Genomic DNA, 18,721 nt, shown 5'->3' with positions numbered 1-18,721 from the left:
ATGAGGGAGATTGAAACATTGAGGCAAATGTGTAAGCTTGGATGTTATTTGGATGCTTCAGCACTCTGCAGTCCTTGACAGAATTCTGGGAGACAGAGGCAGCATGTGCGAAAATTATGGCAAGAAAGGTGCGGGATGGGGCACAAGGCATTATTAGACTCCATTTCGCCGATTAAAGTGATGAGGGAGACTGAAGCATCAAGGCAAGTGTGGAGGGTGAGTGCCGGCTGCCTGTCTTTTGATTGATCGGCTAAGGAGAGAGAAAGGTCTGTCGCTGGGTCCAGAAAGCGTTCCCCAGGTTTTCTCTGTTTTGGATGTGGACTTGGACTATAGACTTTTTTTTAGTCTTACAGTTTCATATATTCTTTGTCTTTCGTCAGATCTTTCTTGTTTTTTAATGCAGGGACAGGGATTTGGCGGTCAATGTGCCTGTTCTGTTTTCTTTGTATTTTTGTTCAGGAGGAGGGAAGTGAGGGTCGATGTGCCTGTTCCGCTTTGTTGTATGGGAAGAGGAATTTGGGGATCAATGTACCTGTTGCAATTTTTTCCTTTTTTTTGGTGAGGTGGGGTGGTGGGGGGGGGGGGGGTTGATGATTGTGCTACCTTTTTTTATTTCTTGGTTTCACAGCTGCCTGGAGAAGAAGAATTTCAAGTTGTATACTTTGACAATAAATGAACCTTTGATCTTTCTTAAGAAGAGCAGGCTCTGTCAGTAACCAGATATTGTGTCTTTTTCATAGGATAGGGTACCTCTTCAACCCAATTCTCCACCTCTTCTCCAATCTCATCTAATCAATTGGAACATCTGACTCTAAATAACTTTTGTAGAAGGCATTACTCCACAGGTTCACATACTTTTTGAATCTAGACTGTGATTGTTTAAATTGTGTATTTAGTATTGACCAGAATTGTTTTGTACAGTTCTTTGTGGGTTATTAGTGTTTGTGTATTATTATTACTTAGATGAAGATCAGACCACATTTTATGAGTAATTAATGCAGAAAACCAGGTAATTGCAAAGGGTTCACAAACTTTTTCTCGTAACTGTATATAATTTATTCACGGAACTGTGATGTCTGAGAGTGCAAAGTGAAATTACTTTGTCACATTGTAAATTAGTCCTGCAGTACATTATTGCATATACAAGTGTTCTATTTTGTTAGCTTTAATCTTCTTAGCATTTACTGTGTTCAGTCATGTGACTTACTGGAATAGTAATTGTGTATACTGCTTTCTGACAGTTCTTGGTAACTCAGACCCATGGGAAAGAACTGTCACTGAGATTCAGTGGGGCACATTCATGCGATGTCTTCAGTCTTCTGCCACATTGTTTTTGATGAAGAAATGTGAAAGAACTTTACAAGCTGGGTCTCATCCAATTTTAGTCCAAACTGCTGGTACCCCACACCAAGCTGGATTGCTGCCAGCTCTTCACTTTGGGTAGCTACATACAGTAAACTGAAGTGTTTGTCTGACCCATAAAAATAGTGAACATTAGGTCTCACAAAGTAACATACCAAACAAGAGAAACTGAGAGCTGTTCATAAACTCAAGGAATTCTGCAGATGCTGGAAATTCAGAGCAACACACACAAAATGCTGGAGGAACTCGGGTCAGGCAATATCTATGGAAATGAATCAATAGTCAGTGTTCCAGGCCAAGGACCTTAATCGGGATGAGAGAGGAGGAAGAAGCCAGAATAAGGTGGTGGGGGGAAAGAAATTCCTTTTGAGGAGAAGAAATACATTTATTTCAGAGGCTAACAACTTTTACAGTTCATTTAAAAATTGACCTTTCTAAGAATATAAATCTTTCAACTTAATATTCTCAAAATCAACTGTATTATTATAATCTCATGCAGTACTGAATAAAATTCAAAAGTAACATTGAAGTTTGGTGTGTTACTCATTGTTAATGTGGATGTTACCTGGAGGTGTACTTGGGTAAACTGAAGTTTTTTTATATGGAAGACTAATGATCTGACATGTCTATGTATTGCTCATGTCTCAGGTGATTTAGCAGTCTCCTACACTGATCCAAAAGTGCATAATGTGGAAAGGGGCACTGCATCTTCCATCTGGATATATTACAGCACTTGGGACTCAAATATTGTATTCAACTGTTTTGAGTACCAGACCTTTCATTGTTGGATAGTTCACTTACAGTTTATTTCTTTGATATCTAATTGTAAGTATTTAAAATAATGGATATTTTAATAACTTTGTTCTGCATCTGATTACACACATACTTTCTGTTCTATCCACCACTCTTCTTTCTGCATTTCAAAACACTTTACTTTTCCACTGCTCTGAAGATATACTGACCTAAGGCTGTTTCTTGGTCTACCAATACGGCCTGACCTGCTGAGCACCAATGGCATTTTCTGCCAATCTTTATTCTTAACTACAATTCTCCAGTCCTGCAAATGTCCTTGTACATGCCCTCTACACCTGTCTAAATAACAACGTTCCTGTAACGTGGTCAGAGCCATAAGCTCTTGACATAACTGGTTTCAATTACAGATCGTACGATAGTGGTTAGTGTAACACCATTATAGCTCCAGTGATCTGGGTTCACTTTCTGCCACTGTCTAAGGAATTTGTACTTTTTCCCCTTGACCATATGGGTTTCGTACGGGTTAGAACATAGAAATTTACAGCACATTACAGGCCCTTCGGCCCACAATGTTGTGCCAACCATGTAACCTACTCTAGAAACTGCCTAGCATTACCCTACCAACAAAGCCTTCTATTTTTCTGAGCTCCATGTAGGATTCTAAGAGTCTCTTAAAAGAGCCTATTGTATCTACCTCCACCCCTGTCGACAGCAGTGCATTCCATGCACCCACCAGTCTCAGTGCGAAAAACTTAATCCTGATTTCCCCTCTGTACCTACTTCCATGCACCTTAAAACTATGCCCCCTCATGTTACCCACTTCAGCTCTGGAAAAGTCTCTGACTATCCACACGATCAATGCCTTTCATCATCTTATACACCTCTGTCAGGTCACCTCTTATCCTCCGTCGCTCCAAGAAGAAAAGGCCAAGTCCACTTGACCTATTTTCCTAAGGCACATTCTCCAATCCAGGCAACATCCTTGTAAATCTTCTCTGCACTCTTTCTATAGTGTCCACATTCTTCAAGTAATGAGTTGACCAGAACTGAACGCAGTACTCCAAGTGGGGTCTGTCCAAGGTCTTGTATAGGCGCAACATTACCTAAAAGCTCTTGAACTCAGTCTCACAGTTGATTAATGTCAACATGCCATACACCTTGTTAACAACAATAGATGTAATTGGGCAGCATGGGCTCATTAGGACAGAATGGCCTGTTATCATGCTGTTTCTCTAAATAAATAAATAGCATTTACTCTTTGTCTTGTATTGGTGTTGTCTGTGATGACGATCCTTGAGTTTTTTCAAAGCTAAGCACAATCTTTGCCATTGGTTAGTTTTCTTTTACTTTGAAAGGTAGGTCTTTGAAGTAGTTGAAAGAAGTTCTGGGCACGTGAAAATTGTGTGGATGTGTGTTGTAAATTCAAGCTCTTCTCATTTGCACATCTTGTCTCTTGATTTATTATGGCCTTAAATTACCTTCATAAGATAGCCATGGACACAGTAAGCATTCTGCATGGACCAGTGATATTCTTGAACTATCTGAATTTACTATTGGTAAATTTAAGTATTGAATTAAGTCATTATAATTATGATCATCTTTTCACAAGAATCTAGTTTCATAGTTTCAGATATTGTAATGGTCATATTTAATTGAAAGCTTTTTGCCTACATGAGTACGTCAAATCCACAGACAGACAAAGGTAGCAAATTAAGTATTTGAGAAACATTAGTAAGAATGGGTCAGCCAATTTTTGCAGAGCAAGCTCTCCCTTATGGCAACGTAATTACAACAAGGTAATCTGGGATGAGTATTGGCACGAAAATTAAAATAACAACAGGATGTTCTTGATGTCCACCTTGGGAAATAGTTTTGACCTTGAGTTAACTGCTTGTCTGATGGCACCTCTGATTGTGCAGCACCCCTTTGGTGCTACAAGATTGTGAACTAACTGAAGGAAGCCATTTGGTTATTGAGTTAATAATCTCTTTACGCAGAAGCACTCTACCTAGTGTCAGTCTCCCCACAGCCTTGATTTTTATTTCCTTTGAATACACCATGATAACACCATGATTGAATTCACAGCTGAGACATTGGTAATGTTCTTTTTGAGTGTACTTAAGTTTCCTGGCTTTGTCATTACAGGTATTAGGTCACAAGACATTAGAGCAGAACTAGGCGATTCAGCCCGTCAAGTCTGATCTGCCATTCGATCTGGTTTGTTTGACGCTCTTACTAATCAAGAACTTATCAACCTCTACTTTAAAAATACCCAAGACCTAGCCTCCACAGCTGTCTGTGGCAAGGAATTCCGCAGATTCACCACCCTTTAGTTTAAAAAAAAATCTTCCTCACCTCTGTTCTAAAGGATCATCCTTGACATATGTTGTCTAGGTACACCAAAGTTGAGTGTAGAGCCAGTGAGTTTGCATCTGTTATCGACCTGCTGTGGTGATCGGAGACATGAGTGCTATCAGATGAAGGTCATTGAGGCAGCTGATTGTGTTATTCTTGGGCATTGGTATGATTCCTGCTCTTTTGATGCAGGTGGGAACCTCCAGCTGCAGCAGTGAGAGGTTGAAAAAGTCCTGAAACATACCAGCCTGTTGGTCGACATAGATTTTTAATACACCTCCAAAACAGAGATCACAGGGATCTCCAGATGCTGCGGGGATTCTCACAGGCATAGTATTATTCTCCCTTTCAAAGCATCACCTGTGATTGTTGTCACAGCAACAACAATACCTTCTATTTTCTTAGCATCTTTAATGAAACCAAAAAATTGGAGAGCTTACTGAATTGCATAGTGAGAAACAAACCCCAACAGATTCTACAAGCACCAGCAAGGTGAAATTGATCTCAGAATTCCCTCATACTAAGTTGCCCTATGAGTTGGAAACTTTATAGCCAAGAGATGGGAGAATCTAATTCACGCATTGTTAATAATCACAACTCGAAGAGTGATGATACAGATTCACAAATCTAGCAGGCAGGCTAGATGGCGGCGCGACGACGCAGGGCGCAGCGGCCACTCCAGTAAGGAATATCCGTTATCTGTAAGTAGGGGCCGTGCACAATCCTGATTTGATTGAGACGGATGTGTGAAGCACGGAGGAACATCTGGCGAAACTTCTGACATGCCTGTGCTGCTGACGCTGCTACTGAGCGATCGGAGAGATCTCCAGAGAGGAAGGCCCCGAATCCTCGGCTTTGCCTGTTGCTTGGTGGCCGGAGCCGGGGTTGAAGCACTCGGCAGAGATGGTGCTCGGTGCTCGGTGTCGGAGGGCTGGTCGGAGGCACGAAGTTGTCGGAAGTTTTCGGACGGACTCACAGTTGGGCTGTGCTCGGGTGCTTCCAGAGGCTGCATCGGGAAGTTTTGCCACGTTGGAGGTTTCTTCCTTCTGCCATCTGCGTGAGATGATGGGCTATCTGGGACTTTGAGACTTTTTTTTTACCGTGCCCATGGTCTGCTCTTATCAAATTATGGTATTGCTTTGCACTGTTGTAACTGTATGTTATAATTATGTGGTTTTTTTTGGTCAGTTAGTCTTGGTCTGTCTTGTGTTTATGTGATATCATACTGGAGGAACATTGAATTTCCCCTTGGGGATGAATAAAGTATCTATCTATCTATCTATCTAATCACACTGATAATAAACACGAGGGATTTTGTATATGCTGGAAGTCAGTCTTCATCCCGATGAGTGGTCTCGACCCGAAATATCAACTGCTAATTCCCTTCCAGGGACACTGTCAGACTTGCTAAGTTCCTCCAGCTTTTTCTGTGTATGTTAGTCACACTGATCTCATTTGTAGAAAGTAATTGTGTAATTAGAACGACTAATTAAAAAAAACAGTAAAATTGTACCACCTGTTCAGAATATTTCAAACGAACCAGAATGATTATTTCCAAATGATGTCAAAGGTGTGCAGTTACAACTTCCACAAACAAGAGAAAATCTGCAGATGCTGGAAATCTGAGCAACACACACAAAATGTTGGAGGAACTCAGCAGGCCAGGCAGCATCTATGGAAAAGAGTATAGTCAATGTTTCAGGCCAAGACATCAACTGTACTCTTTTTCATAGATGCTGTCTGGCCTGCTGGGTTCCTACAGCATTTTTTGTTACAGCTTTCTTTACTTATAGTATTGTCGTCTTCAGTAACCAATGTAATTTGGAAGGGAGCATGCTGAGGAAAAATATTGTCGGAAGTAAAAGTGATTAACTGGAGCACAACTATTTAGTGAAGAATTTTTAGTGTATTTCTCACTACTCATTTTGGTGCTAATGGCTATTGATACAAAACTTAATGTGCCATAAAGTAACAGCCAAAGAATCTTTAAGATGACCCAGATAAATAAATAATGATGAATCTGTGGAATTCATTATCACAGCCGATTGTGAAGACCAAGTCATTGGGTATGTTTAAAGTAGACATTGATAGGTTCTTGATTAGTAAAGGTATTAAAGGCTATGGGGAGAAGGCAGGAATGGGGTTGAGAGGAATATTAGATCAGCCGTGATGGAATGGCAGAGCAGACTCAACAGGCTGGATGACCTAAATCTGCTCCCATGGTCTAATAAATATATGTGAAGAAAGTTATTATGCTTAGTTTGGGGTGTTACTGAGTATTGTTACTAATATAGTATGTTGAGTTCATCAGGTTACATCCAGTACCATAGACTTGAACATGAAGTGTAGATGGGTATTTCATTGAAATTCTAGGGAAACACGTAAGTGTACCAGTGTTAAGATGGGGTGTTAAGTGAGAGCCACATCTTCCTTCAGTATGAGGCTTGTTTCTTGACATTATTGGAAGGGGAGTGGTGTTATGGTTCGCATCTAATCTTAGAAGCTGTTCACAATTAAAAAACATTAACTGATTATTTGTTGTTGCTTGTTAGTTAACTAGCATGTTTTCCTATGCTACAAGCATTTACACATGAATAGCATTCTAGGTCTATTAATATCCATTTAAAATTTATTTTGCAGGATCTACCTATAGTGTGCTGTCAACAATGCCTTCTGACTCAGAAAGTAGCAGCTCCCTCAGCAGTATTGGTAAGTTCTCAGCTTCCACTCTGATTGATCCCTGGAATGACAGATTGTATTAAGCATCTTTAATATGTGTGAATCAAAACGTGAATTTGTGAAAATTGTATGAATAGATTCATTCAATCATACCACTGAAAACTCATACCCAATAATGCAGCCCATCTATAGCACAATTGCAGAAATCTCCCTGTAACTCTGGAGCAATTACATGAGACCTTGGGTGGTTTAGGTTGGGATGCATCACAACCAACTTGCATCACAACAGCACCCAATCGCATTGTTCCTTTCCGCCTTGCTCTTTTTGCAGCTACTAAACATTTTGAAGCTCATTCAAGAAGGCTATGTTTCAATGAAAAGTGTATTTTCTTGTACTTACTATAATTGTTGTCCTTAATAAATTTTGTAACCTGCCATTGGTATGGCCGCAAAGCAGATTTACTCAAATAAATCCAGGGATAGGGGTTTTCAGTTGTATGGGGTTCAGTTTAGATCAATAAAGGCTTGAGATATTCCATGGAGATAGTTAAAATGTTTCCTAGGGCAGGAGGGTGTTCATGAAAAGTTAAAAACGCAATTAACATTTCTTCAGAATGAATGGTTAAAGTTTAGAGTGTTCTGACAGGTTGATACAGTTTGATTCGGTTAATAACTTACAGAGGGTAAGTGAGTAAATGCTGTGAGGAGAAATTGCCAGAATATTTGAAAATGTGACTTAACGATGAAATAAGGAGTTGAGTGACTTCCTTTAGTGCAATGCAAGTCTATGAATTGCATAATTTTGTTCAGACACCTCCATGTATCTATCTATTTCCAGTAAGTCTAATTCAATGGTGTCGGTACAATATACTAATGCAAGTTATTAGACCACAGAATTCTTTTTGTATCTTTTAAAATGCAGGCTACTCAAAAGACGTCAAAACCATAAAGATGGGGCAAAATAGATTCACAGGTTTGGTCAAAACCAAAGGCAAGTTTATTGTCATATGTACAAATACAGTGGATTCCAGTTGTTTGGGCCATTGGTTAATTGGGCCAGCTGCTTATTTAGGATTACTCTTAAAGAATAAAAACTAATTGAGAGAATAGTTGGATTTCCTGTGTTTATTTGCAACACTTCGGGATATTGTGGCAAGCATTCAGTTTATGATGACAGATGACAAGAGCTCATTTAACTGAACAACTGCTTCTTTGTGACAAGCACAGAAACAGACTAGGTACTGTAACCTGGGGAGAGAACTCCCACATACACACAGGGGAGGTAATTATTACACATCCCGGAAACAGTCAGGGTGACCCACAAACACACGTGTGAATAACTGTATAACCCAAGCTAAAATGTAACAGTAAATGAACATCTCCCCCATAATCCCACAATAACATTTTAACACAACAACAATAAATAGTGCTGGTCATTAGGAATGCTGGGGCAGACTGTTGACTGTGGGGCCCCCCCTCACCAAGCGCCACACTGTCCCCACCTAAGGGGTCAGGCATCTCCAGCAACCCCAGAGTCCACCACAACAAAGTCCAAAAGTCCTGGTGGTGGTGGACGCTGCTGCCTGGGGCGCTGTGTGGTGTCTGTGCACCCTCGCCACCCCCCCCCCCCCATGGGAGGCTCTTTTTGGTGAGGCAAGAGGCAGGGCACCCAGAGTGTCACTGCCTTCCTTCGGCGTCACTGGTGACCGAGGGTTGATTTGGTGTCAGCTAGTCTTCATGCAGCACAACTGCCTCCTGCTGCTCAGGCAACCCCACCCAGTATATCATATCAGAGAGATGGTTGAGCACCTCTCCAGGTCCTGTCAGCGGCTTCCAAGTGTGGGGAATTGTCCCTTCTTCCAGATGGGGCAGTAGACCCATACTTGGGGCCCCCCACCATGTAAGCATTGCAGCAGTGCGTGAACAGCTCCACGTCCTGCCTGTACCTTGACCAGGAGAAGCGTTCGTGCAGCTTACCCAACGGCTTTGTGACCCCAGAATGGCCGGCCCCCACCAGTCCATGCACTGACCGCAGCACTGTTGGGTGGAGCCCCCAGGAGGCTGCCACCTTAGAAAAACAGTCACCACTGAAACAGCAACTTGTCGTGCACCTTCAGCATGCCTCACTATAGGGCTTTGGTCTCTAGATCCAGGGCAAAGGCCTGTGCCCGCTCTGGCCACCATCGATGGGACAGAATGGGAACACTGATATTATTACCCATCCCGGTGCTTCCTACGCATTTGCTGGTCAATGGTGGGGAAGTCTAATTCGCTGTTGGCTCTCACCTGAAGCACTACCATCGCTACTTGTCCCTGGTTCCACTTGCGATGGGCTGCCTCGAGATGTGCTTTATGATGCTCAATTCCCAGGTCCTCCCTCTGGATTCTGTCTTCAGGAGCCTGGCCTTGAGATCCAGGGAGGCATACTGCTCAGTCCCATGACTTGTTCCCCAGGTCTAAAGGCACTCCATCGATATCGAAGCTCTTCAATCTCATCACTCGAATCCCACTCTTGACACCAATGTGGCGAGTATTTGGTCCTTGATGACAGACGAGAAGAGCTCATTCAACTCAACAGCTATTTTATTGTGACAAGCACAAAAACAGACTGGGTATTATGACCTGGGGAGAGAGCCCATTGCTCCACATACAGGCAATAAAGGTGATTATTGCACACCCTGGTGACCACAAACATAACAATAAATTACGTTTGTAACTTGAACAATGCCCTATAATCCCACAAAAGCATTTTACCACAAGAACAATAAATAACATTGGTCATTAGGATTGCCGGGGTGGGCTCTCAACTCCCCCGCCCCCAGAGCACCACAGTACTGTGCTGCTTTGTGGGACAGAAGACTGTTGCCCAACAGTTTCTAGCTAGCATCAGTCGCGTGCACTTTTGTGGCTGTTAGACACTACACCATGCTTAGAATGAACAGTTTTTAAATAGCATCAGTTGCATGTGCTTATGTTCTCCGTTTTGGACCAATGAAAGCTGATTCAAATTAGTGATTTTTGATAATCATGTTTTTTATTTTTGACTTTAAAAAAATTAAGACCCTTGCCAAGATGCCATGAAAATATTTGACACTAACCAAAAAATTACCCTAGATGTCTGCACTGATTTTTGTTCATTTACAGTAAATGAAAAGAACACGGCAGCGTAGACTGGATGAATTCCTGTGCTGATAACTATTACAAATTAATACAGTTTTATAGTACTGTAGTGTTCTAACTTGTTTTGTATTTCATTTAAATACATAATTCGTTACTCAGGTGACTCAAAGAAATGATAGTTTGCCCTTTTTTATATATTTTTAAACTATTTCGATGAACTTCAGCTAATTGGGCTAGCCGTTTAATTGGGCCAAAACGTACTGGTCCCAATGTGTCCCCAGGTATCCCAAATCCACTGTATATGTACGCAATGAGAAACTTACCTGCAGCAAGAATAATCATCAATTAAACATAAACGTTACACAAATTTGCCTTGAAAGAACAAAACAAAGTCAATTGTAGGGAAAAGTGGTCATAATGTTACTATGGCAACACGAATGAATCTGCAGATGCTGGAGATAAATAAAAACACAAAATGCTGGCAGAACTCAGCAGGCCAGACAGCATCTATGGGAGGAAGTAGTGACGACGTTTCGGGCCGAAACCCTTCATCAGGAGTGAAGTAACATGGGATGGTCGAGGGGGGATAAGAAGTGGGGGGGAGGGATAAAGTAGAGAGCTAGGAAGTGATAGGCTGGAGGGAAATGGGCTAGGGGGAAGGTGGAGAATTATGGGAAATAAAAGAGAAAGAAAGGATGAGGCCTTTCATCCTAGGACAAAGGAGATGTCTTCCTTTTTTAAAGAAAGGGGCTTCCCTTCGTCCACTATCAACTCTGCCCTCCATCGTGTCTCCCGTATTTCACGCACCTCTGCCCTCACCCCATCCCCCTGCCAGCCCACCAGGGATAGAGTCCCCCTGGTCCTCACCTATCACCGTACCAGCCTACAGATCCAACGTATAATCCTCCGTAACTTCCGCCACCTCCTACGTGACCCCACCACCAGCCACATCTTCCCCCCCCCCCCCCCACTCTCGGCTTTCCGCAGGGATCGCTCCCTACGCGACACCCTTGTCCATTCATCCCCCCCATCCCTCACCACCAACCTCCCTCCGGGCACTCATCCCTGCAAACGGAAGAAGTGCTACACCTGCCCCCACACTTCTTCCCTCACCACCATCCAAGGCCCCAGACAGTCCTTTCAGGTGAGGCACCACTTCACCTGCGAGTCAACTGGGGTGATATACTGTATCCGGTGCTCCCGATGTGGCCATTTATACATTGGGGAGACCTGCCACAGACTGGGAGACCGTTTCGCCGAACACCGGCGCTCAGTCCTCCAGCAGTGGCAGGATCTCCCTGTGGCCACACACTTCAATTCCACAGACCATTCCCACTCCGACATGTCTGTCCATGGCTCCTGATGAAGGGTTTCGGCCCGAAACATCGTCACTACCTCCTCCCATAGATGCTGTCTGGCCTGCTGAGTTCTGCCAGCATTTTGTGTTTTTATAATGTTACTATACTGAGATTGTGACTAGGGATGTGCAGGTTGGTTCAAGAACTGTTTGGATGAAGGAAGTAGCTGTTTTGAACCTGACAGTGTAGGACTAAAGGCTTCTGTACCTCCTACCTGATGGTAGCTGCGAGAAGATGTCAAGGCCTGGACGATGGGGATCTTCGATGATAGATGTTGCCTTCTTGAGATAGTACCCCATGAAAATACTACTGATGGTGGGGAGGGATGCGCCTGTGATGATTGATCAGAGTTCACAGCCCTTTGCAGCTTCTCACATTCCCACTCATTCAAATTACTGGACTAGACCATGAGGCAACTGGTCAGAGTGCTTTCAGTAGACTGTCTGTAGAGGCTTGTTAAGAGTATTTGGTGAGACGCTGAACCTCCTTAACCTTCTAAGAAAGTAATACCACTGACAAGCCTTCCTTGTGGTTGCATCTGTGTGCTGGGCTCAGCTCAGGTTTTCTGATATATTAATGCCCAAAAATTTATAGCTTAAATATTAGATTTAAATCTTTTAAGTTTGATTTGCTGTATTTCTAATAAGTAAACAAAAAGTAGAGTCATTGGTGATCATGAAATTAATGGATAGCCATAAAAACTCATTTAGTATGTTCACAAGCTTGAAGATGGAAATCTGTCGTGCTTCCCTATTCCGATAAAATGCAACTCCAGACATGCCAATGTAATTGACTCTTGGTTGATCACTCAGTTCAGTGAGAGACAATAACTGCGGCATCCACATCCCCTGAAGGCATTAACATACGTATATAACTGGAACTCTTCATTAGAACGAAGAGGGAGGCAGATACAATGGAACTGTTCACAATTGGGGTTAGCATGGTAACATAGTGATTAGCACAAAGCTTTACAGTACAGGCAGCCCAGGTTCTATTCCCACTCTGCCTGTAAGGAGTTTGTACATTTTCCCTATGATTGCATGGGTTTCCTCTGGGTGCTCCGGTTTCCTCCCACAGTCCAAGACCTATGGTAGGTTAATTAGTCATTGTAAATTGTCCTATGATTAGGCTCAGAATAAACTGGGGAATGTGGGGTGGCATGGCTCGAGGGGGTAGAAGGGCTTATTCCATGCTGCAAGTCAATAAATAAAAAGAAACTAAGGTTTTGATCAAGTAATTTGGAACTAAATACTGAGAGGTTTATATTGAATCACTGAATCTGTAAAGGAATATATTAGTCTTGATGACAGCCATGTCTAAAGGAATATGCTGGGAGAATATGTTTTCAACCCAGGCTATCATTATGATAAAAATATGGGGAATAATTTTTTGTTGGCACCAACAGTACTCTGAGCTCTAAGGTTGTGTTTTTGTTTTATGGAAAGTGAATATGCTATAATGAGCATGCTACAGAATATTTAAGAGCATAAAGTGAAAATTAAATACATGTGAATTAGTCTTTTCAAACTCAATGCCAGATAACTCTGCAGTTTGTAGATTAGAATGATTTTTAAAAGAAACTTATATTTTTGTATTTAAATTTCAATACTTTGATGCTGGCAAACATTAACAGCAAAAGATTTTGTATCATTTTTTATATAGTAACTTAAGTTCCTAATGAGTTTACCACTTTAATTTAACATTGTAATAACTAGATGCTCATTTACAGTGGTTTCTTTATTTTACATAAGAACATGAGAAATAGGAGCAGGAGTAGGTTACAAGTAGCTGTGGTTGAAGGAAATATGCAGATTCATTGAAATCATTTTGGGGAAAAATACATAGGTGGTCTACATAAAGGAAAAATATATTTATCTAGCGATGTACTACATACAGAGCTAGAGACGACACGCAGTCGGTAAGCTGTTTCGAGACTAGTTTATTCAAACTTTGCGGCGCTGGCATTTAATCCCTAGCGCCCGCCCTCTCCGGGCGGAAATGACATCAGGGGTGCATTACCAAAGTCCCCCCCCGCGCGCTGGCTATTTGTGAGCCGGTTCGCCTGCACAGAAAGTGGGTCGCCACATTTATGTTTTAAGTTGTTTTACTGAGAAGGGAAGAGTTAGCATTAAATGGTTTTACAGTGCCTTTCTGACAAATTGTTTGCAAAGTATTCAGGGATTATTGTGTGATGGGATGAACCTTATTGTGGTTTCCTTGATTTTTTAAAGATTTCACAAAAGGCTTCTATTCTAATATTAAGTTTTGGAACAAAATGATTGTTTATGTTAATATCTTGTTTCCACTACTGCAGATAATAATATTGTGTATATATGGATATATGAATAACATGAAATGAAAAAGGGTAGATTTCTTTTGCATTTAAGTAGTTCTGGTATTTGTGCAGTGCCATATCATGTCTCACACTGTAAGTAAATAAATCTTTGCGTGCAGAAACTGTTGCTCTGGCAACTGTGGGATTCATTTTGTGCCAACAAGTTCCCAGAAGCAGCAATAAGATTAATCAGCAATTAATGTATTTGTTGTCTGAGGAGGGTCGTTCACTTGGATTGTGTGCTGATGTCTTGATGTGGGGGGGATTGAACATCAAACTATGTGAGCAGAGACTTTAAGCAAACTGACTTTTGCTCAGTAGTCTGTGTTGCCAAGAGGCTAAAACACCAATTAAAAATAAAATGCATATTAAGTTAAAATACATGAATAGTTTGCTTCTTTCCCCTTTATTTTCAAAGGTGCGTTATCGCTAGATTACAAACAATTAATTATTTAATAAAAGTGCTAAACATAGTATGTTCACCAGAAGGTGAAATTTAGACTGATCATAATTTTGTTTGGTCTAAGTACATCACTCAGCTTATCAATATCCAAGATTAAAAGTTTCTCTTGATAATCGGTTAATAATTTGAAGAACAGCAATTGTGCATCTATTTATTCTATTTTTCCTTACCACATAGAAATAGGCCATTTGGCCCATGAAATTTATGCCAGCTCAGAGAATATGGAACACAGAAAAGTACAGCACAGTACAGGCCCTTCAGCTTATGGTGTTGTACTAATTTCTTAACCAACAATAATATCAATTTTAACCCCTGCCTCTCACATAGCCCTCCATTTTTCTTTCATCCATGTGCCTGTCTAGTGTGTCTCTTAAATGTCCCTAATGTATCTGTCTCTACCACCACCCCTGGCAGAGTGTTCCACACACCCACCTCTTTCCATTTAAAAAAAATCCTGCCTCTGATGTTCCAACTTATACTTTCCTCCAATCACCTTAAAGTTATGGTCCCTCGTATTGGTTGCTTCCACCCTGGGAAAATGCCTCTGGTTGTCCACTCTATCTATGTCTCTTGTTATCTTATACATCATTATCAGGTCACCTCTCATCCTCCTTTGCTTTAAAGAGAAAAGTCCTAGCTCGCTCAACCTATCCTCATAAGGGATGGTCTCTACTCCTGGCAGTATTGTGATAAATGTCCTTTGCACTCTCCGTAAAGCTTCCTCATCCTATAATGAGAGGGACAAAACTGAACACAGTACTTTGAGTGTAATCTAACCCGGATTTTACAGAGCTGGAACACTATCTCAAGGCTTTTGACTCAATCCCCTGACAGACAGACAGACATATTTTATTGATCCCGAGGGAAATTGGGTTTTGTTACAGTCGCACCAACCAAGAATAGTGTAGAGATATAGCAATATAAAACCATAAATAATTAAATAATAATGATGATGATGATAATAATAATAATAATAATATTTAAATTATGACAAGTGGAAATAAGTCCAGTGGCTCAGGCTGTCTGACACTCCGAGGGAGGAGTTGTAAAGTTTGATGGCCACAGGCAGGAATGACTTCCTATGATGCTCAGTGTTGCATCTTGGTGGAATGAGTCTCTGGCTGAATGTACTCCTGTGCCTAACCAGTACATTATGGAGTGGATGGGAGAAGGCCAACTCACCATGCACCTTCTTAACCACCCAATCAAATTGCACTGCAACTCTGAGGGATTTAGAGCCATGGACCCCAACATCCCACTGCTAAGAATGTTGCCATTAACCCTGTACTGTGCCTTCAGGTTTTGCCAGTGTTACGAACCCCGTAACTGGGTCACTTACCAGCAAAGATAGAGAGGTCCGTTGAAGTCTGATGGTACTATTTTTAACAGTATTAGTAAAAACACACAAAAATAATATCAATGCAAACATACAAATAATATACGTTGTCAATACTAAATCTAAAAGTACGGGTATAATAATAATCAATAAGAAATTAGCTCTATCGTTGTCTAGGGGGTAATGTATTGTCCGATGGAAATATAAAAGTCACTCAGTTCATTCAGGCTGCAGCTTTTTGGTTGGAGAGAGAGAGACAGATTTTTGAAACTTGCCGGCTTTCCTTTATCCGATCTTGATCTGTATTCGTCCTTTAGCGAGGCCGTTCCGTGGAAGACTTGTCATCCGGGCAAGGATGGACACACACAAGCCCCCACCGGTCTCATACGTTTCTCCTGGTGCGTCTAAAGGGGTTGTTCCCCAGATCCTCTTTTATCCTTACTCACGGGGTCTCAGATGTCAATCAGGTTGGGATGATGCAATCCCTCAACCAGCCCACTTTGGTCATTCCCTGAGGGCTTCAATAAATAGTACAGTACTCAATACACAATTCTGTCTCCAAGAGACAATGGCCGTTATCAATGGTTCTGCCTTTCTGGGGCCAGGACACACATTCCAAAACCTGTGTATTCTGGACGTCTCTCTCTCATTTCCTGGGTCCCAGACCCGAATTAATAGCGATCTTGCGATTCTCGAAAAGGAGGGGGCTACTTTGTACCCTTCGGCCCCTCAGAGTTGTGGCACATTCGTAACACCAGATCTACACTGTTTGCAGTAAAGAAGGTGCTAATCAATATTAGGGAAGTTGAAGTTGTTACTCAAACCCTGTTATTTTTGCATCTTTCTAAATCTGCTGATTGATGTGTTTCTCAGTGTCTCTCTTGCTGAGGGCGGTGGGGGTGGGTGGTGGTTTATAGAACACTCCCAAAAGAGTGATTGCTCCCTTCCTGCTTTTGACTTCTACCCACACTGACTCAGAAGACAAATCCCTCCATGATGTCCTGCCTTTCTGTAGTTGTGATTAGTAATGCCACTCACCCACCTCTTAAACGCACTCCCCCTGTCCCTTTTGAAATATCAAAAGCCCGGAATATCCAGCAGCCATTCCTGCCCTTGTGACAGTCATTTCTCTGTTATGCAATAATGTTCCATGAAGTGATCCATGCTCTTAAGTTCATCAGCCTTGTTCCTGATAATAGACACATTTCAACCCACCCACCCTATTCACTGACTATCCTTGCTCAGTCTCTCTGCATGTATCTTTACACCAAATGTTCCATCCTCTAAGCTATCACTTCGGTTCCCATCCTCCTGCCAAACTAGTTTTAACTCTCCTCAACAGCTCTAGCATGGAGTCATTCTATTTCCCCACTGATTTTCCTTGTAACCATTTCTCTCCATATTTGTATTCTGTTTCCACTAGGGGCAGTTTAGAGTGACTAATTAACCTATGAACCCTGTACACCTTTGCCATGCGAGAGGAAGCTAATGAACCCATGCATGTGGGGGAGGGCACTATACAAACTCCACACAGACAACACTATAGATGAGGATTGAGCCAGGCTTGCTGGAGCTGTAATATGGTAGCTTTTCCAGCTGCAGTGTTTTGAGCTGCAAACTTGTTTAACAACCAGCACACCAGAGCATAATTTCTGATTTAAATGTAATGGAAAGTATGTAAAACTCCCGTTACCCGTGCTTGTAAATCCACAACCCAGTGGGCTAGATACTGGAGCATTTCAAATGGTTCAATTTAATATCAGAGAATGTATACAGTATACAACTGAAATTCTTACTCTTCGCATACATCCATGAAACATTTGATAAAAGCAAAGTTCTATTTTTAATCTGGAGCCAGGAATCAAATAGTTCAAAGCCTGGGGCTTTTCAACACTGTCCAAATTGTCATATTGTCTGAGATTATACAGTTCAGCTTCAATGCCAGCTATTGTAATAATGGTTAAAGTTTGTAGGGCCTTTAGATCATTGGAGGAAAAGAGTGAAGGGAGTTGGGGAATTGGTAATGGCTTAACTTTGTGGACATAGAGGATCATTCCATTGGATCATAGAAAAAAGAAAATTGAATTACTTAATTGGGCCTTTGGTCTTGATCTTGGTTGAAAAGGCTTCAGCATAATTTCTAAGGCACCTTTAAGGGAGATTTTTCTGTGTAATTTCCAGTGGGCAGCTTTCTCAGTGGGTCAGATGAACATGTTAAATCTGAAATGTGGTGGAACTGTGCAGGATGTTGAGAGCTAAGTGAGCAGCAGTAGTGCTACTGCCTCAAAGCTTTGAGGATCCATGTTCAACCCTGACCTTGAGAGCTGGATGCATAGAGTTTGTTACTGCATGAGTTTCCACTAGGATCTCTGGTTTCTTCTCTCACCTCAAGGACATGCTGCTAAACCCGTTGTAAATTACCCCTTAGTGTAGTTAATTAACAAAAGATTCAAAAGAAGTTAATGGGCATGTGAGAAACAACAAGTTGAAAGGCTGTTGGAAAATGTGACTTGCAGCAATCTCTGCCAGGAGCAAGCATGGACTTGCTGAGTTAAATGGTGACTTCCTGTACTGTAATGAGTAAATAAATCCTGAAGCTGATTTTAGTCACATGTCAAATTCCCACAAGGCTTAGCTCAAAATATGACTGAAGATATTTCACAAATATTTTATTTGTGCAGCATGGATATTACTTGCCAAAGGGTCTGTGTTCTAAATCTCTTGCTTTTATTTCAATTAATTTAATTTCTAGCAATCATCTGTTACTTTACCTCCCTGACCAGGTACAGGCACCTCTGGGAAGGCAGCTTCTCCTCCACCAACACACATGGACACCAGGCAGATGAGTGAGAAGTTAGAAGCCATTGTGTACCAACTTCGGCAAGTCACTCGTGAACGGGATGAGTTACGCAAACAATTAGCACTTTCTTCCCCTGGCTCTACGTTTGACGATTGCAGGT

At 41.6% G+C, this 18,721-nt stretch overlaps 1 protein-coding gene across 11 annotated transcripts in view; it reads left to right on the top strand.

The window, feature by feature from the left end:
* Nucleotides 1–18,721, top strand: part of dlg5a (discs, large homolog 5a (Drosophila)) — a 225,920-nt gene that overhangs the window by 64,775 nt on the left and 142,424 nt on the right. For all 11 annotated transcript variants that reach the window (XM_073025566.1, XM_073025563.1, XM_073025562.1 and 8 more), the window contains 2 exons: nt 7,111–7,179; nt 18,545–18,719. In XM_073025566.1, the coding sequence (XP_072881667.1) occupies nt 7,111–7,179; nt 18,545–18,719 (244 nt within the window). The remainder of the gene's footprint in view (nt 1–7,110; nt 7,180–18,544; nt 18,720–18,721) is intronic.

This window comes from Hemitrygon akajei, chromosome 21 (assembly GCF_048418815.1).
Source record: "Hemitrygon akajei chromosome 21, sHemAka1.3, whole genome shotgun sequence".
Taxonomy (NCBI): Eukaryota; Metazoa; Chordata; class Chondrichthyes; order Myliobatiformes; family Dasyatidae; genus Hemitrygon; species Hemitrygon akajei.
Note: the sequence above shows the minus strand (reverse complement) of the source record. Positions and strands in the feature narration are given on the sequence as shown.